The sequence below is a fragment of the Schistocerca gregaria genome, chromosome 9 (assembly GCF_023897955.1).
Source record: "Schistocerca gregaria isolate iqSchGreg1 chromosome 9, iqSchGreg1.2, whole genome shotgun sequence".
Classification (NCBI taxonomy): Eukaryota; Metazoa; Arthropoda; class Insecta; order Orthoptera; family Acrididae; genus Schistocerca; species Schistocerca gregaria.
In genome coordinates, this window is record NC_064928.1 from 164,985,228 (window position 1) to 165,007,449 (window position 22,222).

The window sequence follows — 22,222 nt, forward strand, 5'->3', positions numbered from 1 at the left end:
TATGATGGTTGTGTTTATTATTTATTCGGGTTTCTGTCATAGTTGTGTACAGTTTCTTAGTGGTGACTGTGTCTTGAACATTAACATTCCTTCTCAAACCACAGTGGGCATTTCACCTGTTTGTTAAAGGATAATTCCACTGATAATACAGATCCATATAACAAATGTGGTATGGGCATAATATGGAAGTGGTACGACCATAATACAGAAGAGGTACATTCAAAAGACTAATGTACACTCTGAATTGCTGGTCCTTTTAACACCAAAATGTTGTAGTTTACATAAGTTTGTGTTCGAGGTGATTTCTGAGTGGCGCGTGGCCAGGCGTATATTGCAAATGTTGGGTCTTATGTTATTTTGCAATTAAAATTCAAATTGTGACTTACAATTACTCCACATGTGAGGTCATAGAGGGACGTGAGAGTTTTTGAGGGGAAGTTAATTCACAGTTTTATTAGTTATTCAAGAATTGTGGGAGCCAAATTCGCAACAGCTGACTCAAAATGTCCGTCAGTTAGTGTTGCTGAGATAACTACTAACAACAGAGTTGTCTTTTAATGAGTAACCTATCATAATCAAAAGTAATCCCGTGTGTTCCTTTGCTCATTTGATAAAATCAACTGCAGATACACTCAAACAGTGGAAAATCCCGGGTGGAATGTAACAATATTATGAGAAGGAAAGTTGCCACTTACCATATAGCAGAGATGCTGAGTCACAGATAGGCACAACAAAAAGGTTTTCACACCTAGTGCTGTAAGCCAACGGCCTTTGTTAACAATAGACACACAACTCCCTCCCCTCCCTACCCTCGCTCCTCTCCCTACCCTCGCTCCCCTCCCTCCCCCTCCCTACCCTCCCTCCCCCTCCCTACCCTCCCTCCCCCTCCCTACCCTCCCTCACCTCCCTCCCCTCCCTCTCCTCCCCTCCCTCTCCTCCACTCCCTCCCCTCCCTCCACTCCCTCCCCTCCCTCCCCTCCCTCCACTCCCTCCACTCCCTCCCCTCCCTCCCCTCCCTCCACTCCCTCCCTCCCCTCCTTCCCCTCCCTCCCCTCCTTCCCCTCCCTCCCCTCCTTCCCCTCCCTCCCCTCCCTCCCCTCCCTCCCCTACCTCCCCTCACTCCCCTACCTCCCCTCACTCCCCTACCTCCCCTCACTCCCCTCACCTCCCTCCCCTCCCTCTCCTCCCCTCCCTCCCCTCCGTTCCCTCCCTCCCCTCCGTCCCCTCCCTCCCCCTTCCCCTCCCTCCCCTCTCTCCCCTCCCCTCCCTCCCATCCCTCCCTCCCCTCCCTCCCTCCCTCCCTCCCTCCCTCTGCTCCCTCTCCTCCCTCTCCTCCCCTCCCTCCCTCCCACCCTCTCTACCCTCACACCACTCACTCCCCTCACTCCCCTACCTCTCTCTCCCTCTCTCCCTCACACACACACACACACACACACACACACACTGTTAATCCAATGGTACCCAACTACCATACCAAAAAACAGTAAAAGACCTTGGAATAATCTTGGATGAACACCTAAACTGGCAAGAACAAATAGTCACATTTCTTCATCACTCTTCTCCTCCCTACATGCAATTCAAACATTTAGAAAAATATTTCCAACCCATGTTAAACAAAAATTAGTCCAAACACTACTCTTGCCTAATCTTTACTACTGCAATGTAGTTCAACATGGCACAAATAGTGAAAATTCTAGATGCCTCGAGCTAGTGATGAATGCTTGCATTAGATACGTGTGCAATATTCTGTTGTATGATCATATCAGTCCTTCATACTCCCAGCTAGGTTGGATACGCCCACATAAGGCACGCGATCTCCATACAATGTGCTTATTCAGAACTACTCAACATTCAAGAGGGAACTCAAAACTTACATATTAGGGACGGTATAGCCACCATTGTTGTGTCCCTCCCATCTCTTTCTTTCTCCTCTCCATCACAGCTTTGAATTTTACCGTTCTATTTCTCTTCCTTTAACCTATCTACGTCTTATATATCTCTTTCACCCCATTCTATCGTCTTATGTCTCTGCTCGATGAGAATAACTCACAAGCTGCAAGAACATAACGAGAAAATTCCCAACTAACAATGGGACTGACATTCAGAAAAGAAATGTATGTTTACTGTCATATACATAGTCATTATTATTATTATTATTATTATTCTTGATTGTTATAATTATCATTGTACTACCATTGTAATATCTATTTTTTTCTTTAACATCAATACTGCATTATAGGCTATATGTCCTTAATGTTATGTAGAAACTGCAACTCGTTCAATCTGAGTATGCCTGGTTAGGTGTAAGAGAGGGCCTGAAGACCCTAATCTTGCCAGGTAAAATAAATGCATAAATAAATAAATTTATGTAGTGTGGTTAGTTACCTGAGACTGCAGGTGCGCGTGCGTGCGTGTGTGTGTGTGTGTATGTGTGTGGGCGCGCGCGCACGCGCAGTTATTTGCCAATTCAGAAATATGGTAAGTGCGAAAAGCAATAATGTCTCTGTCAACAAAACTTTCAAGTCCAGGAACATTTGGTACTCCTGTATCACCACGAACAATGGCTACAGTAAACCATCCGTTACCATGACCAAACGAATCGTTTATATCTAAACTAAAATTAAGTCTGCAACTGACGAAAACAGCAGGACCATCCAGCAGAGCTTGTGCAGCGAGTGACTTAACTGGAATACGATTCTTCTTGTCTCCAGCTGTTGTAGGAAAAATTGGTGTTCTCGATGGTCTTGTAGACTGTTTGTTTAGAACGGCGTGTTTCGCCGCGCATTCGAGTGTGTATCGTTGACAAAGGCTGTTGGCCAAAAGCTTTAAGTGTGAAAATCTTTTTGTTGTGCCTATCTGCAACTCAGCATCTCCACTATATGGTGATTGGCAACTTTCCTTCTCATAATATTGCAACTGCAGATACATTTATTTATTTATAATGCAGTTACAAAGCCTGCAAAAAACTTTATAAACTTGACGTTTTTAGAGTTCTGTACCTCATTTATTGGTAGAAATGGAATCCTTAAGAGATCACTTTGTTGTACATCTGCCCTTTCTGTCTGTCAATCTGGCCAAATGATAAGACCTTTTCTTTCCCCCAAAGAACAGGTAGAGGGATCAGGTTGAAATTTACCGTATTTGCTAATGTCTACAGTTTCGTGGGGTGCGAAAAAATGTAGACTTGTAAGTCAGTGCCATCAAAAAGTGCAGCCATTTGTGTTGCATATTTTGATACTCACAAATCAACTTGCCAAAACCTATATGGTACTTCCTGCTGACCTAGAATGATGAAATTTCACAAGAACCAAGGTCTCACAGTACAAGTAAAGGAAAAATATTCAAAAAATTTTAATTCGTAATTATATCACAGTCTTTTTCCATTTGTTGCCTGTCTGCCTGCCTTCCATCCGTATGTCTGTCTGTCTGTTTGTTAAGACCCCTTTTTCACAGGAACAGTTAGAGGTATCAAGCTGAAATTTATATCACATAATAAGAGCTATAGTCCCTTTCCACTGTAAAAGATATAAGCTTCCAAGTCGATATTATCAAAACATATGACCATATATACCACATATTTTGATACGCGCCCCAAGCCATTGAGCCGTACAAAGTATAACTGTTATCTACAAGATATTTCAAAATTCATGTTACACGCTTCTGGAGATTGTAGAGGGGACTTTGTAGATAGTTTTACGTAGGAACACGTGTCCGTAAGCTTGCTCCAACAATACCACAGAGTGTAAATAGTTATAGCTGCTGGTGTCTGTGAATGTATGTATATACAGGGTGATACCTTGATATTACAAACCTTTTGGAATCATGGAGAAGGATAAGTGTTTCAATTTGGGATAAGGGTCCCTGTACTGGAAACAGAGTTGAAAGTTATATGTGAAAACTGTTCTGATACTTCTGACAGTGGAACACATATATGTATTGGTATTTTTGTTGCTAGGATTGTAGAGTACTCAACTGTCAGAGGCAGTAGTATGGACCAAAACAAGGATAAAAGTCTGGTAAACATGGGCTCTAAAATGCGTACCTGTTGAGCTGTGAGCACTGTTCATCTTCACTACTGTAAAATACAGCTCTACTGAACAGCTCATAGCTCATAACTTATGCATTTGAGAGCCCATATTTACTAGATATTCTTGTTGTGGACCATACTACTATCACCCTTCCCTACAATCTTAGCAACAACAGTACCAGTACATGTACTCCACTGTCAGAGATATCAGAATGGTTTTCGCTTATAACTTTAAACTTGTTTGTTTCTGGTATAGGTACCCTTACTTCAAATTGATAACCTTCTTCATCACCCTTCAAAGTTTGAAACTGTAACATTGACATTCTTTAGCGTAGTTGGATGACATTTCCAGACATGGATTCCTATCTAAAACTTGATCTATTAAGTCCCCTCTACATCCTCTTTAAGTGTGTAACATGAATTCTGAAACACACTGTACATAAATAATTGTGTCTATAGAACACTCAGAGGATGAATGCTACATGCAGTTGTCCATTTCTTTCAAATAGGAATAATTTTTCAGCAGTGTGCAATCAATCTCTAGGCAGCATCTGATGGGTCAAAAATCATTTAAAGTAAATCAGATTGTGCATTTATAGCCTCCCTCTCGCAAAACAGTTGTAAAAATGGAATGGTCACTAGAAAGACATTAAATAACATACTCCAGGAAATAGAGAAAAAGCTATGTTTTAATCAGTAAAGCTTTTTTGTTATGCTTATGCAATATTTACTTTTACTTTCCAGTTGTGGAGCAAGGTGACGATATCCAGACGTGCCTCGAGGAACGGACGTTGGTGATAGCAAATCACCAGTCGACTGCTGATGTGCCTTTGCTTATGGCAACGTTTAATGCTAAACCAAATGTCCTGCCAAACCTCATGTGGATAATGGATCGTATCTTCAAATATACCAATTTTGGTATAGTCTCCATCATTCACCAGGATTTCTTTATTGTTTCTGTAAGTGGAGGGAAAGATATTGCATGGCTTTTATTGCAGAAAACTGAGATGAGAGAGAGAGAGAGAGAGAGAGAGAGAGAGAGAGAGAGAGAGAGATTTCTTTATAAGGCTGGTAATGAAACTTTTGGCATTTGTGGTAGAAAATAGTGATAAACACATCAATAATCTCCAGTACATAATTTTATGAAGATTACATATGCACTGTAGGTAAAAATGCTTGTGAAATTTTCCCTGAAACCAGTAGGCTCAAAAAGAAGCAGTGAAATTGCTGTTAATTGCAATTCATTTATTTTGGATGAATCATGTTTTTGGAATTTGTTTACTTAGGCAAGAGTGCATGTTTGATGCCATATATGAAAGACTATTTAACAAGGTTATTTTCTGTGTTGCACTCTTAAGGATTTTTTATCTTTTATTGGTAATGAAGTTAATCCCAAAACTGTGCGGATACAGCACATCAAGTAATCTGTTAACTTAACAGCAATTTGTCTTTAGGGAAAGGAGAAGCGATTGGAGTCACTGGAGGGGCTGAGGCGGCATTTGTATGAGTCTTACATTCCACGTGGCCGCAAGTGGATGGTTCTCTTCCCAGAAGGAGGCTTCCTGCGGAAACGCAGAGAAACGAGCCAGAGGTTAGTGACAAAAATAATGGTAAATACAGAGATCTATTTTAAAAGTTTTATTGTGCCATGAGAACCAGAAACCTATATTAACCCTGTTCCAAATATAATTTGTGCTGCTGCTGCTGCTGGTGCTGGTATTAGTGAAATAGAATAAATACAGCGTATTGTGTAGTTAACTACATTTAACGTGGAAGTAAGACTGCTTCTTCGTCATCACATGTTGTATTGAGTACAAATAAATCTCAGGGTCTTGCCAGAGGACACATCCTTAATGAAAGCACTTTCTATGTTGGATGTGAGGCGGAGGGCTGTGCCGGCTGTGGCGTAGCTGTGTACAGAGTCATCTGAGCTGAGTAGGCCTTGGCAGAGGAGCCGTATGAAGTGAAGTGTTCCCCACAAAATAGTGGGTTGGGCTGCTCTAAGTGGTGAAGCAGTGTAGAAGAGGCTACTTCCTGAGGGGAGTAAACCCTTACAAGAGAATCAGCCAGGTTGGAAGGCCATACATTTGGAATTGCACTATAATATCATACCTTTGTAATGCGCCAAGATGAATTCAAAAATATTATTGGCAAGCTACATAAAAGAAAAAGGCCGACAAAAACATGCATGTCAGAAAGAAAAAGGACGAGGACTTCAGCACAGTGGGACAGATAAACTTAATAACATGGAAGTCAAAAGTGTATCCATAAAAGAAGGGTAATTACAGAAAATAATAGGAGAAGAGATGATACAGCATTCATTAGAGAGACCGAGAAGAAAATGAATGGAACTTGTGATACATGAAATTACACTATAATATATAATGGGGTAGAACACTGTCAAAGAGTGCAAGCCGGATTTGCTGTGCTAATTAAAAAAAGTATATAAAAAAATGAAAGAACAGACTGGTAAGCTATTTGTGGATAAATGAATGGTTATACAGTTGAAATCGGAATATAACAGACTGTTACTTTTTTGAACTAAACAGAAAAAAGAACTTCCTGTCAGCAGATATCTTGTACCTATTAAAAGTACACTAGATACTGATTGAACAACCAATAACTAGTGCTTTGTGACAACACCACATACTACATAGCTGGCCAAACTCGACAAAAAAATCAGGAATAGTTCTGGAGCACGCTAGAACATCCTTCCTACAGTCTGAACTTGTCATTCTGTGATTTTAATGTATTTGGGCTCTAAAGGAAGCAGTCAGAGGACACATGATATGGTGACAACACTCCTGTCAAAGTATCCGTGCACAGCTGGCTGGTGTCACAGCCATGTTCATTTTATAAAAATGGGATCAAGAAATTTTGTATCTACAGGGAAAAACACGTTTCCTGTTCAGGAGACTATATAGGAAAATAAGTTTGCATGTGCGGTTTCTTTTTTTTTTTTTTAATCTTAAATAATTTTAAAAAAAATTGCTGGTTTATATTTGATCCACCCTCATACAAATAAAAAACATGGTATCAATGTGTTGTGCTGTGGTCTTCAGTCCAGAGGCTGATTTGATGCAAAAGAGGATATAGTCTCAAGAGTAACAATAGCAGGAAAGTTGTTTCTGAAAACAAGAGAATTGGTACCATTGAATAGAAATTCAAGTGAATGGAAGCCTTTCTGAAGGTATTGCTCTGGTGTGTATTTTTGTGTGGAGGTAACATGTGGATGATAAACTGTTCTGACAGGAAGGGAATAAAAGCTTTTGAAATGTGGTGCTACAGAAGAATACTGAAGATTAGATAGGTAGTGTGCATAGCAAATGAGCTGGTACTGAATTGAATCAGGAAGTAAATTTATGGTGTAATTGGAGTAAGAGAAGGGGTTGGTTGATGGGCACATCCCAAGGCTTTAAGGAATAATTAATTCAGGAATTTCAACAATATGTAAAATCAGGGAAAAGCAACCACTCATTTATAGCAGATGAATGTGTGGAGCACAGAAACAAATATCGAAAAACAGCATTCACACTAGCTTTCGAGTACTAGCTCTTTCTTTAGCAAAAAGCACACATGTTCGCGCACACTACCATAAAGTTGTTGCAAGCAGTTGCATGAGGCGATGGAAGTGGGAAAAGGAGGGGGAGGGGGGGAGGGAAGGATGCAAGGAGGGAGTAGTGGCAAAAAGGCAGGTCCCCAGACATACGAGAGCCACACGATGGGCGAAAGAAGTATAGAGGGTAAAGCAAAAAGTTATGTAGGAAGAGGGAGAAAGGGAAGATACGGAGAAGAGAGAGTGGTTGAAAAGGTGGTAGGGAGAAAGAGTACGAGGAGAAGACGGTGCATGATCCGGATGGTGGAGGTGTTATGTGGACATGAGAGAAGGAGAAAGCTAAGGTGAGGCAGAGGGAACAGGTTAGTAGTGATTTACGACGGGGGAACTGCAAGGCCACAGAGAATGCTGGCAAGACAATACTCACATGTGTAGTTTAGAGAAATTAGTGTGGGAAGGGAGTATCCAAATAACTCGCGTAGTGAAGCAGCTGTTGAAGCCATTAGAGTTGTGGTGCACAACATGTTCACCAACCAGATGGTCAACTTTGCCACTTGCCTTACTTCGGCAGTGGAGATTTGTGCAAGCAGACAGTTGGTTACTTGTCAAGCCCACATAGAACGCTGCATAGTAATTGCAGCGTAGCTGATACGTAACATGGCTGCTTTCACATGTGGCTATGCCTTTTTAATTAGATGGTAAATGCCTGGAGTGGACTGCAGTTGGTGGTGATGGGTGGGCCTATGAGCAGACCTTGCACTTAGGCTAACCGCAAGGGAATGATCGGTGGGATGTATACCCGGTCTGGGGAAACAAGTCACTTGGCAGCTTGCGTATCATTGGCTATACTGTGATTGCGAGGTTGCAGTAGCTGCCATTGCACACAGTTACAGCTCCGAAGTACATTTTGAAAATGTAAGTTACAACCAACGTTTATATGTAAGCACAACAAAGTATGTTTTTCTAAGAATGGATAGAACGACGATGGAGACAAATCCGGGAAATATAAACACCCAAAGTTAATGACAGTATCTATGAAAAGTCATTCCAAATTGTTACTGTAATAGCTGCATATAAAACATCCTATAATAATATAAACCTAAGCATACCAAAGAACACGCTATCCGTACTCATTGAAAGAAATAAAGCAAAACATGCAAATCCTACTCAGTTGCAGGGTGCCAAAACCATTGTCTTCATCATCACCATCATCATTCAGAGAAATCTTTAATTGTTGGTTTTCGTTTATGATTCCATCTATAGTCTTAGCTTCTCTTATAAGTTTAGCAGTGTGCGGTGTGGTCTACTTTCTTCCTCCATGAGGTAGTGTCTTAACAGTAGTAAGACCTTCACATAGCAGTCTTTCCACGTCTGTTATTATGAAGCTCTTGTAGTTACTTCTAACGTATATCTTGATACCATTCCAAACCAATTCACTTGGGTTAAAATGGCAGTGATGAGGCGGTAGGCTAATTACCATGTGACGCTGTTCATTTGCAATTTCATCTACAACGTATTTAAGCATCAAGGGCTTATTTTGTTTTACTAACGAATGTAACAATAGTTTTGTCATGCTCATGTTAGCAGCCATGTCTCTCACATGCAAACAATGTGCCAAAGTTTCTTTACAGTCACTAGTGGTGGGAGCTTTGTTTAAAATCAAAGAATGGTACGGTGCATTGTCCATCGCAAACACTGTAGGAACTCTAAACTGAAGCAACAACTTTTTAAACCACTGTAGAAACTGTGAGTGATCCATATCTCCATATCCTCTTGATAGTCACCGGTTTTTCTAAGTCGAGAAACTAAAAGTCCTTCAGGCACACAGAGACGTTTGAAGATCCTGCATGGGTCACAATTAATCAGGATACTCTTCCTGTTGGCTGATGACCGCTGCTATTTGGAGTATCGGTTGTGCAGCATGTATCAACTGGTTCTCCAGTGTTGACCCAGGTTTCGTCTAACCATATGACTAAGTATTTATCCTTTCCTACAATTTTGTGTAAGAAAATGCTACGATCTGAAATGACGTGAGCGTTTTCAAGTAACTGTTTTCGTCCATCAAACTTTTTAAAACAGAGGCCTATACTTCTTAATACCATCTTAAATGACATTCCCCCTCCCCGGGGCAAAGTTCACGTTCTTTTAAAGAAATTAGCAACTTCACTGTTGTTGGGTATTCTTTTCTTCTATAGTATCCGTATACATGCCAACAAATTGTGTCACATTGGAAAGAATCAATATTTGTAACTGGATGAGGCTGTTTTTTTCTTTCCATGAGTACTTAAAAACACACTGTATTTCACACAGGGGCTTTGTTCCACACTATTTACTTCAGTATCTGGTAGGCCTTGAAGTAGCACACTTTCCTTACAACCGTTCTTTGACTGAGTCGTAGAATTTTTGAGGTACGCTCTAAAACTTTATGGGCAGAAATCGAGGCATGCTCATAATGGAAACAAATACTTTTTCTTGCTTGTAAAACTCGCACATCCTCTGTAGCAATAAGCCTGACTATTTAATGGCACTCTACTATGCAATGGATTGTCACTTGGTGAACATCGTCGTTTTGGTGACATTGTTTCGTAAACAGAAACTGTAATCGAGGTGGTAACATAACGCAAAAGCAGGCAGTCATGCACTAAAATCCAATGTTTACACAGAAGCCAGCAACGGGGGGGGGGCCTCAACACCGGAACTTGCTTTTCGTTGTGGTGTTATTGGTTCATAAGACACAGCACCTCACGTTCCTCAATTGTTAGTTATATTGCCAACTGTATCGCACTTGGGGAGTGACCTTGAAGCGATACATTTGAGCAGTTCGTGTATATAGAATTGGGAGTAGGATTGGAGTAGGGATGCACAAGGATATTCTTTAGGTAGGTGGGCAGCAGAACACCTCTTTGAGGCATGTGTGTAGGATTTTGGTTTAGTAATAGGGGGAGTGGGGGCTTGAAAACTGCAGAGGGAGACCAAGGTTGTCTATAGTAGACAAATTTAAGTGTGTACAGGTTGCAGTAATTATGCAGAGATGAAGAGACTTGCATGGGATGAATTGCATCAAGCCAAGTCTTCTGCTGAAGATGACAAATGTCAAAGCTATTTCCACATCAGAAGATTAAGACGCACAGAGTTCAGCTTACTGTGAAATTGGAATCCAGTCATCGAGCTTGCAGTTCGTTACACAGATGAATGTGTGTGTATATGTACCAAATGTCTTCTGTAAGTTAGTAAATGTAATTTCAACCTAAGTACCTCTAACTTCATGATCTTGCCAACAAACTGAGTTGATTGGTGGTAGTGATTTGTGTTGTTGCTGTTTTGTTGTTGTCAAGGAACATATGATGTCAGTGTTTACAGTAGTAGAAAAGAATCTAGATCAAAGTGTAAGGGGAATAAGAAGTCAGTGGAAGGAAACTTGGGAAAGTTGTAAATAGGGTTTAGGGAAGAAGAAGTGAGATGCTGAATTTTTACTTTTAAAGTGGTTGATAAAGTATGTTTCCTTCATTGCTACATTGTATGTGCACAAGTTCATAATTATCTGTACATCTGACTTAATTTCTAGTTATAGTATGAATTATAAGGTTTGTCCGTGGAGTAATATCACGTGGTCTATAAAAACTATTTTATTTTTGAGAATGGTACACCACATTAAAATTCTCCAGAATGGGGCCCTCATGATACAATATTTTCTGCCTGCGAGTTTTCTAAGATTTGTAAGTATTCTGGAAGGCCTGTGTTGGAATGTCCTTGAGAGCACATGTAACAGTAGCTTTCTTGTTGTCAGAGACCGCAAAAATTGTGCTCTTTAGATTATGTCAATGGGAGGGGGGGAGGGGGCGGCGGAGTGAGGTCGAATCTGTTGGAATGAGGTCAGGACTTCAGAGGGCCCACCAGAGTAGCAGTGCCACATCATTTGTGAACAGACAGTCTCTCGCTGAGGAGGCAGTGTGGCTATACACATTGTCTAGCTGAAGCTTCCTTAGATTGGCAATGTGTGGCATCATGTGTACGGCGCTGTTTCTGCCTTTTGAGTACTTCCACATAAAAGGCAATGCTGACGCGCAAGTTCAAACTTGTGGTGGGTGATACCACTAGAATTGAAAAACACAGTGAGCATTGCCTTCATTTATAGCTTTGTTTATTTTGCACAGTCACTTTTTAAACATTTTTATTGTTGATTTAGGCACAAGTGGTCATCACTGGATATCATTAGTTGCATTTGGTGAACAAATATTCATGCTTTTACAATGTTTGTTCAACAAATGCTGTCCTGTAGCATCTGAAGGTAGCCATTGTGAGCTGACACTGGTTAAGACTGCATCATAAAAAGTGGTTGTGTCAAAAAGCCAACATGCACTGTTCTTACGTTACATGCTGAAAGCTTTGGAACCAGCCAGTCAGGTAGACGCAGTATCTCTTGATTTCTGAAAAGCATTGTACTCAGTACCACACCTACGTTTATTCCAAAAATAGTCATACGGGCTATCAGTTGAAATTTGTGGCTGGGTTGAGGACTTTTTGGTAGGGAGGATACAACATATTATCTTTGATGCATAGTCATCGTCAAATGTAGAAATAACTTTGAGTGTGCCCCAGGGAATTGTGCTATGACCTTTGCTGTTCATGTTGTATAGTAATGACATTGCAGACAGTATTAATGCTAACATCAGACTTCTTGGAGATAATGCAGTTATCTATAATGAAGTACTGTCTGAAAGAAGTTGCATAAATATTCAGTCAGAACTTGATAAGCTTTGAAAGTGATGCAGAGATTGGCATCTTGTTTAAATGTTCAGAAATGTAAAATTTTGCATTTCGCAAAATGAAAAAATGTAGTATCTTATGATTATAATATCAATGAGTCACTATTGGAATCGGCCAACTCATACAAACACTTGGTGTAACACTTTGTAGGGGTATGAAATGGAAGGATCACACAGGCTCAGTTGTGGGTAAATCAAGTAGTAAAATTCAGTTTATTGGTGGGATACTGCGAAGGGGGATCAGTTTACAAAGGAGAGTGCTTACAAATCACTCGTTCAACCTGTTCTAGAATATTGCTCATGTGTGTGGGTACTGTATCAAATAGGACAAATGGTGGTAATGAATGCATGCAGAGAAGGCTGGCATGAATGGTCACAAAGATGCTGAAGGAAATGATCTGGAAGGAACTGATGTGGGAGGACCAGGCGCCTTTAACACTAGGAGTACCACACGGGTCATTTTTTACTCACGAAGGTTTGTCGAGTTGTCTGCACCAGTGCCCTTGTATCAAACATAAGCTTAGACAGTTCTGTCCACTCCATTGTCCGTAAATATTTCCAAATATTTAGAATTCTAAGTTGAAATTGTTAGTTCTGATGTTTTTGTTTTTTGGGTGCAACAAGCAAGAAAACACTCAGAGCATTTTAGTCATGTGCTTAATTTTAGAATCTTTTATAAATACTTGGTACTTACCTCATTTGTTTGTAAAAGTAGTTTTAGAACTCTCAATAAACATTATGTTTTGCTGCTGTGATGACCTTTTTATAAAGAAAAAATGTGTAACATTGTTTTATTTACTTGTTTTAATGATGTTTAACAAAAGTTCGTGCAATTCTGTTAAATTTAAAATAAATAGAAAAGTTTACTACTGAAAATTTATTTATGACAGTTCAGTATTCATTTGAGAGATCAAATTATCCGTTGGTTACGGTTTAGAATCTTCCTGGATGTATTGTTAACTCAGATATCAATAAAAAGGTGGTTTCCTACTTCAGGTCAAACATGACCCACATGGTACTTCAACAGGTACAATGAAGTCTAGTACTTCTAGTGTTAACTAACATCACTTATCCTTGGACAACAACATTTTTTTTAACAACAGGTTCCATTTGAAAAACATGTAGGAAAATTGAAGTTAATCTGCCATTAGAAAAATGAAAGCATTCAAAATGCTGAACGAGACAGCAGTTGAATTACTACAATAATAATAATAATAATAATAAAATTCAAGAAATAAGTCCTTAGCAGTATTGGCCTTTTTAAAATTTTTGAATTAAACAATTCTAAATAAACAAGAAAATTAAAACAGTTAAAATAGTTCTATATTAATTTCTTCAAGACATTAGGCAGATCTCCAAGAGGTTTACACCAAAAAATTTACAATAAGACTTAGAACAAGGATACAATACTTTTTAAACGTTACAGGGAAAAGTTCTTGGGTGAAGGCAGTTAATCAAAGGGCTCTTAGCCGATGACAAAATTTTGTTTACAATGTAATTCAGATAACATAAGAAACTCAGCTTGAGCACAGCCAGCCAGAATGCGCTACTGCAAATAAATAGCAAGCTGCACTAGTTAATGCTCAAGAGCTGTGCACACCAGGCGAGCCAGGTCCATGCGGCAAGAAGCTGCCGACACAGAACTCTCTCCCAGCAACTTAGTAACTGCTGTTAACAAATAAGATAGATAAATATCTGATTGGATTATACTAGTAGTAAAGTTATGGTGTAACTGTGATTGCGATAAGTTGGTATGCTCTAGGAAGTAAGCTCCGCTACCAGAGAAATACAGAAAGAGAGCTGTAATTTCTTCTAGGAAGGATTACAATAAACAACTCCCTAAGGTTTTACAAGTAGCTGGAGCTCACAACATGCTTAAGGGGGTCTGGATAATAATTATACCAGAGATCCCATCACCTTCCAAAATATTGTAAAAACAAATATTAAAATTTAGAAACAGGTGGTTTTCTTGCATAAGAATTTTCAAACGAACACAGTTTTAAAAAAGAAAAGTAGGTCAGGCATAGGCCATAGTTATGCATGACAACTGGGCACATTGCATAACTATAGCAACATTTAACCATGGCAAATTTTTTGAGAGAGATTGCTGGCCAGCAGATTAAGACACGTTACTTCAAAATCACACAGAGCAGGCAGGACAATACACTAGCCCTAGAATCACAGAACCAAATAATAATGAAGCATGCATGACGACTGAATGAACATAAACATGAATATTCAGTCAGACAACTCATGGAGTGGGAAATCCGTGCACAGAACTAACAACTAGTTGCACACAACATAAGCAAACCAGGCCTTTTCCTGCTGTCCAGTCGTGGCGAAGAAAAGTGGACAATGACCCAGAAAAAGGGTCGTGAAAACCTGCACAGCTTGTTCCTTGCTCCAAGAACACTGCTGTTGCTCCCCACTCCACACTGTGCGAAAATTACCAGTCAGCTGACTGTGCTGTGCTCTCTGGAGGCCTCTCCACATACGTGACTCTAGTGGCATTTTTTGAAGACTAGGCGAGGCAGCAATAGCCGACATCCCTTGGTGAGAGATCAGCTGAAAGTTATCAATAGTGGGAAGGAGAAACGATCTGCCATGGCTCATCTGGGTTCTCAGAGGAAACTGGGGATGGTCATGTTGGGAAACTAATGACCCCCCACTACCAGCTTGCTCGCTGACCAACTTTTTGCAACAGCAGTTTAGGAAGGCAAAGGCCTTGAAAGATAAGTTGAACGGAACTGATCGTGTCTTGAGAAGAAATTGTAAGATATATATCAACAAAAGTAAAATAAAGGTATTTGAAAGTTGTCGAATTAAATAAGGTAATGCTTAAGGAACTGGATTAATAAATGAGACACTGAAAATAGTAGGTGAGTTATTCTGTCTGAGCAGCAAAATAAGTAACAATGGTAGAAGTACAGGTGATATACAAATACAGACTGGGAGTAGTAAGAAAAGCCTTTCCTGAAGAAGATAAAATATTTTATCATTGAATATAAATTGAAATGTAAGGAGTAGCAAGAAAAGCCTTTCCTGAAGAAGATAAAATATTTTATCATTGAGTATAAATTGAAATGTAAGGAAACGTTTGCTAAAGCTATTTGTCTGGAGCAGTGCCTTGTGTGAAATAGAAACATAGGCAGTAAATACTGCAGACAAGAAGAGAACAGAAGTTTTTGAAATTTTTTGTCTTACAGAAGAATGCTGAAGATTAGGTGGGCAGATCAAAGAATGCTGAAGGTTAGGTGAGTAGATTACGTAAAAAAATTAAGAGGTGGTGAATCAGGTTTGTGAATTGGCGGGGGGGGGGGGGGGGGCAGATTTATCACACAACTTGGCTAAAGGATTGATTGACAGCATATACTGTGAGGTATCAAGGAATTGTCAATTTGGTAGTGGAGGGAAACGTGATTGGGGGAGGGGGCTGGAAGGGGGGGGGGGGGGGGGGGAAGAGTTAAAATTGTAGATTGTAGATGAGGACCAAGGCTTGGATACAGTGAGCATATTCAAAAGCATGTAGGTTGTAGTAGCTATTGAGAAATGATGAAGCTTTTACAAGATAGACTAGCATATATAGCTAAATCAAACCAGACCTCGGACAGAAGACAATAACAGAAACCACTGCTTTTCCAAGTTAACAAATAAGTATTAAATGTTGTAATTGTCAGCATAATTATAAGAGAAACAATTAATTTCTCATTTTTTAGAGTCCTATAATGTGGTTTTGCTTTTGAATCCATATGAATAATTCTAACAGAGATCTTCACTTTCTTCATTTCAGGTACGCTCTGAAAAACAACCTGCCCGTCCTCCAACACGTGTCGCTGCCCCGAGTGGGCGCCCTCCAAACAATTATCGATGTGGTGGGTCCAGTGGAGAGTGCGAGTGTACGCCAAAGTGAAAAGAAATCAGATATACCCAACTCTATAGAGAATGATGTAATGGCTAAAGTTGCATCAGACCCTGCTGAAATTCTGGCTGCATTGCAGACATCGTCAGAAGGTGAGCTAATGCTTCCGTGGAATCTGATAACAAGCCTTGCTCTGTTGGATACAGCAAATGAGGACACACATTAAAGAGCTTGTTTACAGCCTTAACTCTTAACAGACTGATTTTGACTTTTGATTTCCCTTGCATTATAACATTCCTATTAACCCTACTAATGATCGGCACTACCAATATTTTTAAAACATGTTACTGTGTTGTTGTGATTGTAAGATTGTGAACTTACAGTGTCGTACAAAATAGATTAGCATTCTGAAACAATGCATTGTTGTTAGCTGATAATTTGTAGCAGACTGGGACTCGAATGTGGGTTTCTTGCTTACCACGAAAGGTCACCCTAACCACGTCAACTATCTGAAGACATCTCCATACTTCCACGTGTCTGGTAGTCAAAGCCATTATGCTTGCACAATTCCTGATTCCCATCCAGAGACAAATACTATGTCCCCATTTTAACCCGTTGAAATGTGGGTACATCTTTGATGGTTACAATGTCTCTGTTGTCCCCATTTCTGTATCGCATGTCTGAAGGAACACACACTGTCAACATTTAAATAACCGGTGTGATGATGCCTATATATTAAAATTACTTGATATATATTACATTCGCACTGACATACGTGGCTAGTACAAATGGTACATTCATTTATAAAGCTCTATATTTTTCGGTGTATTACATGTACTAGTATGGCTGATGCTTGAATAGAACCATAAACTCACAAAGTTTGTATTTTGTACTCTACAGAAGTTTCACGAGTGCTCGTCTGGGCACATGACACATGTCCAACTGGTAGTAAAGTTTGTTCCATACAGTATGTAGCAATATCCTGTCAGTGGTCATCACAGCAGTATTGATGCATTGTTTGAGTTATTCCAGTGTTCTTGACTGTGGGGGTATGTAGAGATAGTCCTTACTGTATCCCCCGAAGGAAAAAGTCACAAATCATTTGGCCATGCAACCTGGGGAGCCAAGGGAATAGAGCCACATCATCTTCACAGTGGCGCCCATCCAACGGAAGTTCATCATTCAGGTAGCAACAAACATTTATGCTCGAATGAGGGGGACAAGGTGCCTCATCTTGTTTGAAGATTGAATTCTCAGACTCACATGTTAGTTGCAGAAACACAAGAAAAATAGCATGTCCAACTTCATGTGTGACATTCCTCAGAAAACATTAACATTTGGCAAATCTCATTTATGCACCACAATTTCTTGCCCCACACTCACATTGTGGTGATTTATCTTTCCAGCTAAATGGAAGGTTGCTCCATGCTGAATATCATCTTGGAGTATCCTCAAGCACTTCCTACAGGGTGATGAAAAATTGAAGGTGCTGGCCATAATCTTCTGATTTTAATTGTTGCATGGCCTGCAGGTGTATGGTTTGAAAAGTACTTGCCATTACAAAATCTTCCATTCAGCTTGCTGCAGTGATCCAATTTTGTGGCTTGCACTGACTGCTGTTAGTTCTTTTGTGTTTACAGACAAAACTAGTGTCTGTAAATTGTCAGTACCAATGTACAATCCACTGCTTATTTGGCTGTTCTTTTCTATAATTCCTTCTAAATGCATGCTGCACTGTCATAACAGGTAAACATCTCACATACGAGGGGTGTTTGAAAAGTCCATGCAAAAATAAAAACTACTTACGTGTTTGGGGTAAACCTTTTTTATTTTTCAACATAGTTTTCTTTTAGACTTATACTTTGTCCAACACTTTTCTAATTTGTTGATCCATTCCGAATAATAGGAATTGTCCAAGTTTGCAAAATAGCTATTAGTTACTGCAGTCACCACCTCGTTTGAATAAACTCTGTGCCCCACCACCCATTTCTTCGAATTCGGGAACAAATAGTAGTCCGAGGGAGCCAAGTCTGGAGAATAGGGGGGATGTGAAATCAGTTGGAATCCTATTTCCATTAATTTTGCTACCACAACTGCTGAGGAGTGTGCTGATGCATTGTTGTAATGGAAAAGGAGTTTTGCAGTCCAATTGCTGGCATTTTTCTTGCAGCTTTGTTTTCAGATGGTCCAATAACCATGAATAATATGCACCTGTAATAGTTTTACCCTTTTCCAGATAGTCGATGAGGATTATCCCTTGCGAATCCCAAAATAGTCGCCATAACCTTTCCGGCCAAAGGAATGGTCTTCGCCTTTTTTGTTGCTGGTTCTCCCTTGGTAACCCATTGTTTAGATTGTTGTTTGGTCTCAGGAGTATAGTAATGTATCCATGTTTCATCCACAGTGACGAAATGATGCTTAAAGTCCTGCGGATTCTTCCTGAGCAGCTGCAAATAATCCTTGCGACACTTCACACGATTCCATTTTTGGTCAAGTATGAGCAATCGCAGAACCCATCTTGTGAATAGCTTTCTCATGTCCAAGTGTGTATGCAAAATATTACGTACCCATAAATTTGAGATGCCCACAGCACTAGCTATCTCATGCACCTTAACTCTTCTGTCTTCCATCACCATATCATGAATCTTATCAATGATTTCTGGAGTCGTACCCTCCACAGGGCATCCATAACGTTCAGCATCACATATGCCCATATGGCCACTCCGAAAATTTTGAAACCACTTATAAACTGTTTTAATCAAAAGTGCAGAGTCACCGTAATGTCTATCAAGCTTCTCTTTAGTCTCCTGAGGCATTTTGCCTTTCATAAAGTAATGTTTAATCATCACATGAAATTCTTTTTCGTCCTTTTTATGACAATCACTCGACTTCCTTGAGTCACACGAATACCAAACACAAAGAAAGAGACCAATATGGCTGAAACTTGGTGTGTGTTCTTTTCAAAGATGCTACTAACTAAACATGACTTCAATACACGCCAGTGGTGTCATCTCTCGGAATTTGCATGGACTTTTCAAACGCCCCTCATATTCCAACAGACAAAAAATCTTTTTTTACTTTGTCATCATTTTGTCAAGGCACTGCACTGACACCAACTGGTGGGTGCAATGCAGACTCTGTGTGGTAATGGATCTATTCATGCAAGAGTTGTACTTGTAATGCTTTGGAAAATATAGAGCTTTGAAAAGAATGGATCATTGGTCAGCTTGCAGCTCACATTTTCTTTTAATTGCCACAAAATTGGGTCAGTAATCTACAGATTCTTCACAAGTTGACATTTATGTCAATGGCAATTTACAGTGATTTTTCTGATATTCTTGTAACTGAGTACATTATTTGTGGCGATTTTACAGCACATGACTGAATGCCGTACATCTTGCGAAACTTGGCTCTCTGTTTTTCCTTGAGATCCATACTGATGTAGACAATGGCAATCAGGTTGATGCTGTGTTCCTTGACTACAGAATGACATTTTACAGCGTCCCACTGTGCCAGTTAGCGAAAAAAAAGAGCTTATCTAGTATCGAACCATATTTGCGACTTGATTCGAGACTTCTTGCAGATCGAACATTGACACGTCTCTCTTAATGGATCAAAATTGACAGATGCAAAGGTAATTTTCAGAGTACCACAGTGCAGTGTGCTAGACCATTACTGTTCATATTGTAAATAAATGATGTGGTAGAAAGCATCAGAAGCTCTTTAAGACTGTTCGCAATGGGCAGTTGACAATAATAAAGTAGCAATACCATACCAGAGTATCATTTTGCAGAATGACATACAGAGGGTTGATGCATTGTGCAGGCTCTTGCAGTTGACCCTGGACATGAATAACATATTACATGTAGGTAAAAAAAAGAAATCTACTACTGTACAACTACACTATTGTTGACAAATTGTTGGAAACATTATCTACCTTAACCAGGCATAACTATCCAGAGCAACCTTAAGTGGAATGACCACATAAAACAAATAGTAGGAAAAGGGGATTCCAGACTGAGATTCGTATGAAGAGTGTGAAGGAAATGTAAATTGTCCACAAAAGAAGTGGCTTACAAGGCACTTGTTTGACTAATTCCTGGGTGTTGTTTATAAATCTGGGATCCTAACCAGGTAGGACTGATACATGAGGTAGAGAAGATAGTAGGGTGGTTTCATCACCATATCATTTGGACAGTGTGAGAGCATTACAGAGATGCTTAATAAACTTCAGTGGAATACATTAAAAGAGAGGCATTGTGCATCTTGAAGAGGTTTACTATTGAAATTTTGAGAGAACACTTCCCAGGAAGAGTAGGACAACAACTCTTGTGAAATGACCACAATGGAAAAAAATAGGTCAAAAAATTAGATCAAGTACATATGCTTTCCGACAATCACTCTTCCAGTGCGCCATTCGCGATAGGAGCAGGGAAAGAGAGATCAGTTAGTGGTACCAGAAGTATCTTCTGTCACACATCATTAGGTGACTTGCAGAGTATGATGTAGCAGTAGAATATGATTACGGCTGTAAAGATTTGATATAGAATTACCATTGTTCATCATTGACTATCTTGAACAGCTCCACTGGCCACTCATATAGTTAAGGTTTTACAAAAGGTTAAAATACTGGTGACTTACATTTTTAATAATAGTAATATAGACAGTAATCATAGGTTACACTCCAATATATTCAGCAATGAAGTTCTTTTATCTTGACTATTGACTGTTCATTCTCGAAGTAGCATTAACATTCTTATCCAATCGAGCCCTCCAAGACTGTTATAGACACAGTATCCTATATTTTAGACATTTCATTTACAAACATCTTTCCAGCTATAATATTCGTACTTAGAGACAGAAAATCCATGGCTGCAAAATAATAGTACTGGAATTTTGAAAGCAATCCTTTGTAATATTTGAATGCTGTGTCTTTAGACAAGAATAGTTCTGAATTACAGTATTTCCTAAACAAAATTGCGAAAGAAGAAAAATAAGACTTCCAAATGGGGACGAGGTATATCAGTCCTGAAACATCATAAGTTTTGACAACACATGGTTTTACTGAATCTTAAATGTTGTTTCCTTAAGTAAAGTATTATGTAGAAATTTATATCACTGTTATCCATCAAATGCAAATTACATTTAGAACTAAAAAAGTAATGGACATGATTTGCTTCACATAAGCCTCAAAAAGCTTATCGCTCCATCAACCATAAAAAGGACTCCAGTTTTAAATCTTCAAAGCATGCTTCTAGTTGTGGTGTTAAGTTCCATTATGTTTGTGGTACTGTCATATGTTAAACATTTAATATTGTTAATACTTACAGTAATTTATTCAGAACTTTATACTGAATTAATATGTGCCTTTCTTATTGCTTAAGGGAACACTAGTGGAAAGCTGAATTGGGTGCTGGATATCACAATTGCATATCCTGAAGGCAAGCCATTGGACTTGAGTGACATTATAACTGGGTATCGAAAACCTTGTAAAACATTTATGTTTTACAGATTGTTTCGTTGCAGTGAGGTAAGTCTTGGTTTTTACTGAGTGTTTGCTCCAGTACTTTGTCAACCATATTTCTTAACTTAGTAAAACAGTTCTTTTTGTTATGATCCGTAATCTGAAGATTGGTTTGATACAGGTCTCCATAAAGTCTGTCCTGTGTAAGTCCTTTCACGTCAGCGTAACCACTGCGGCCTATATCCATTTTGACTTGTTTGCTGTAGTCACATCTTGGTCTCTACAATCCTCCCCCCATACACACACAGTCCCCGCCATCAACACATATATGCCTCATTGATGCCTTAGTCAAGTTGAGCCATAACATTATTTTCTCCCCAATTCGATACAGCGCCTTTTCATTAGTTATACATTCTACCCGGTCCCCCAATCTTCAGCATTCTTCTGTAGCAACACATCTCAAAGCCGTTTATCCTCTTCTTGTCAAAATCATTTATTGCCCATGTTGTACTGCCATACAAGGCTACCTCCGAATAAATACTTTCAGAAA

At 39.5% G+C, this 22,222-nt stretch overlaps 1 protein-coding gene across 2 annotated transcripts in view; it reads left to right on the forward strand.

The window, feature by feature from the left end:
• LOC126292254 (acyl-CoA:lysophosphatidylglycerol acyltransferase 1-like) overlaps nt 1-22,222 on the forward strand; it is a 65,139-nt gene that overhangs the window by 23,285 nt on the left and 19,632 nt on the right. For both annotated transcript variants that reach the window (XM_049986151.1, XM_049986152.1), the window contains exons 4-7: nt 4,772-4,986; nt 5,482-5,618; nt 16,140-16,360; nt 21,593-21,738. In XM_049986151.1, the coding sequence (XP_049842108.1) occupies nt 4,772-4,986; nt 5,482-5,618; nt 16,140-16,360; nt 21,593-21,738 (719 nt within the window). The remainder of the gene's footprint in view (nt 1-4,771; nt 4,987-5,481; nt 5,619-16,139; nt 16,361-21,592; nt 21,739-22,222) is intronic.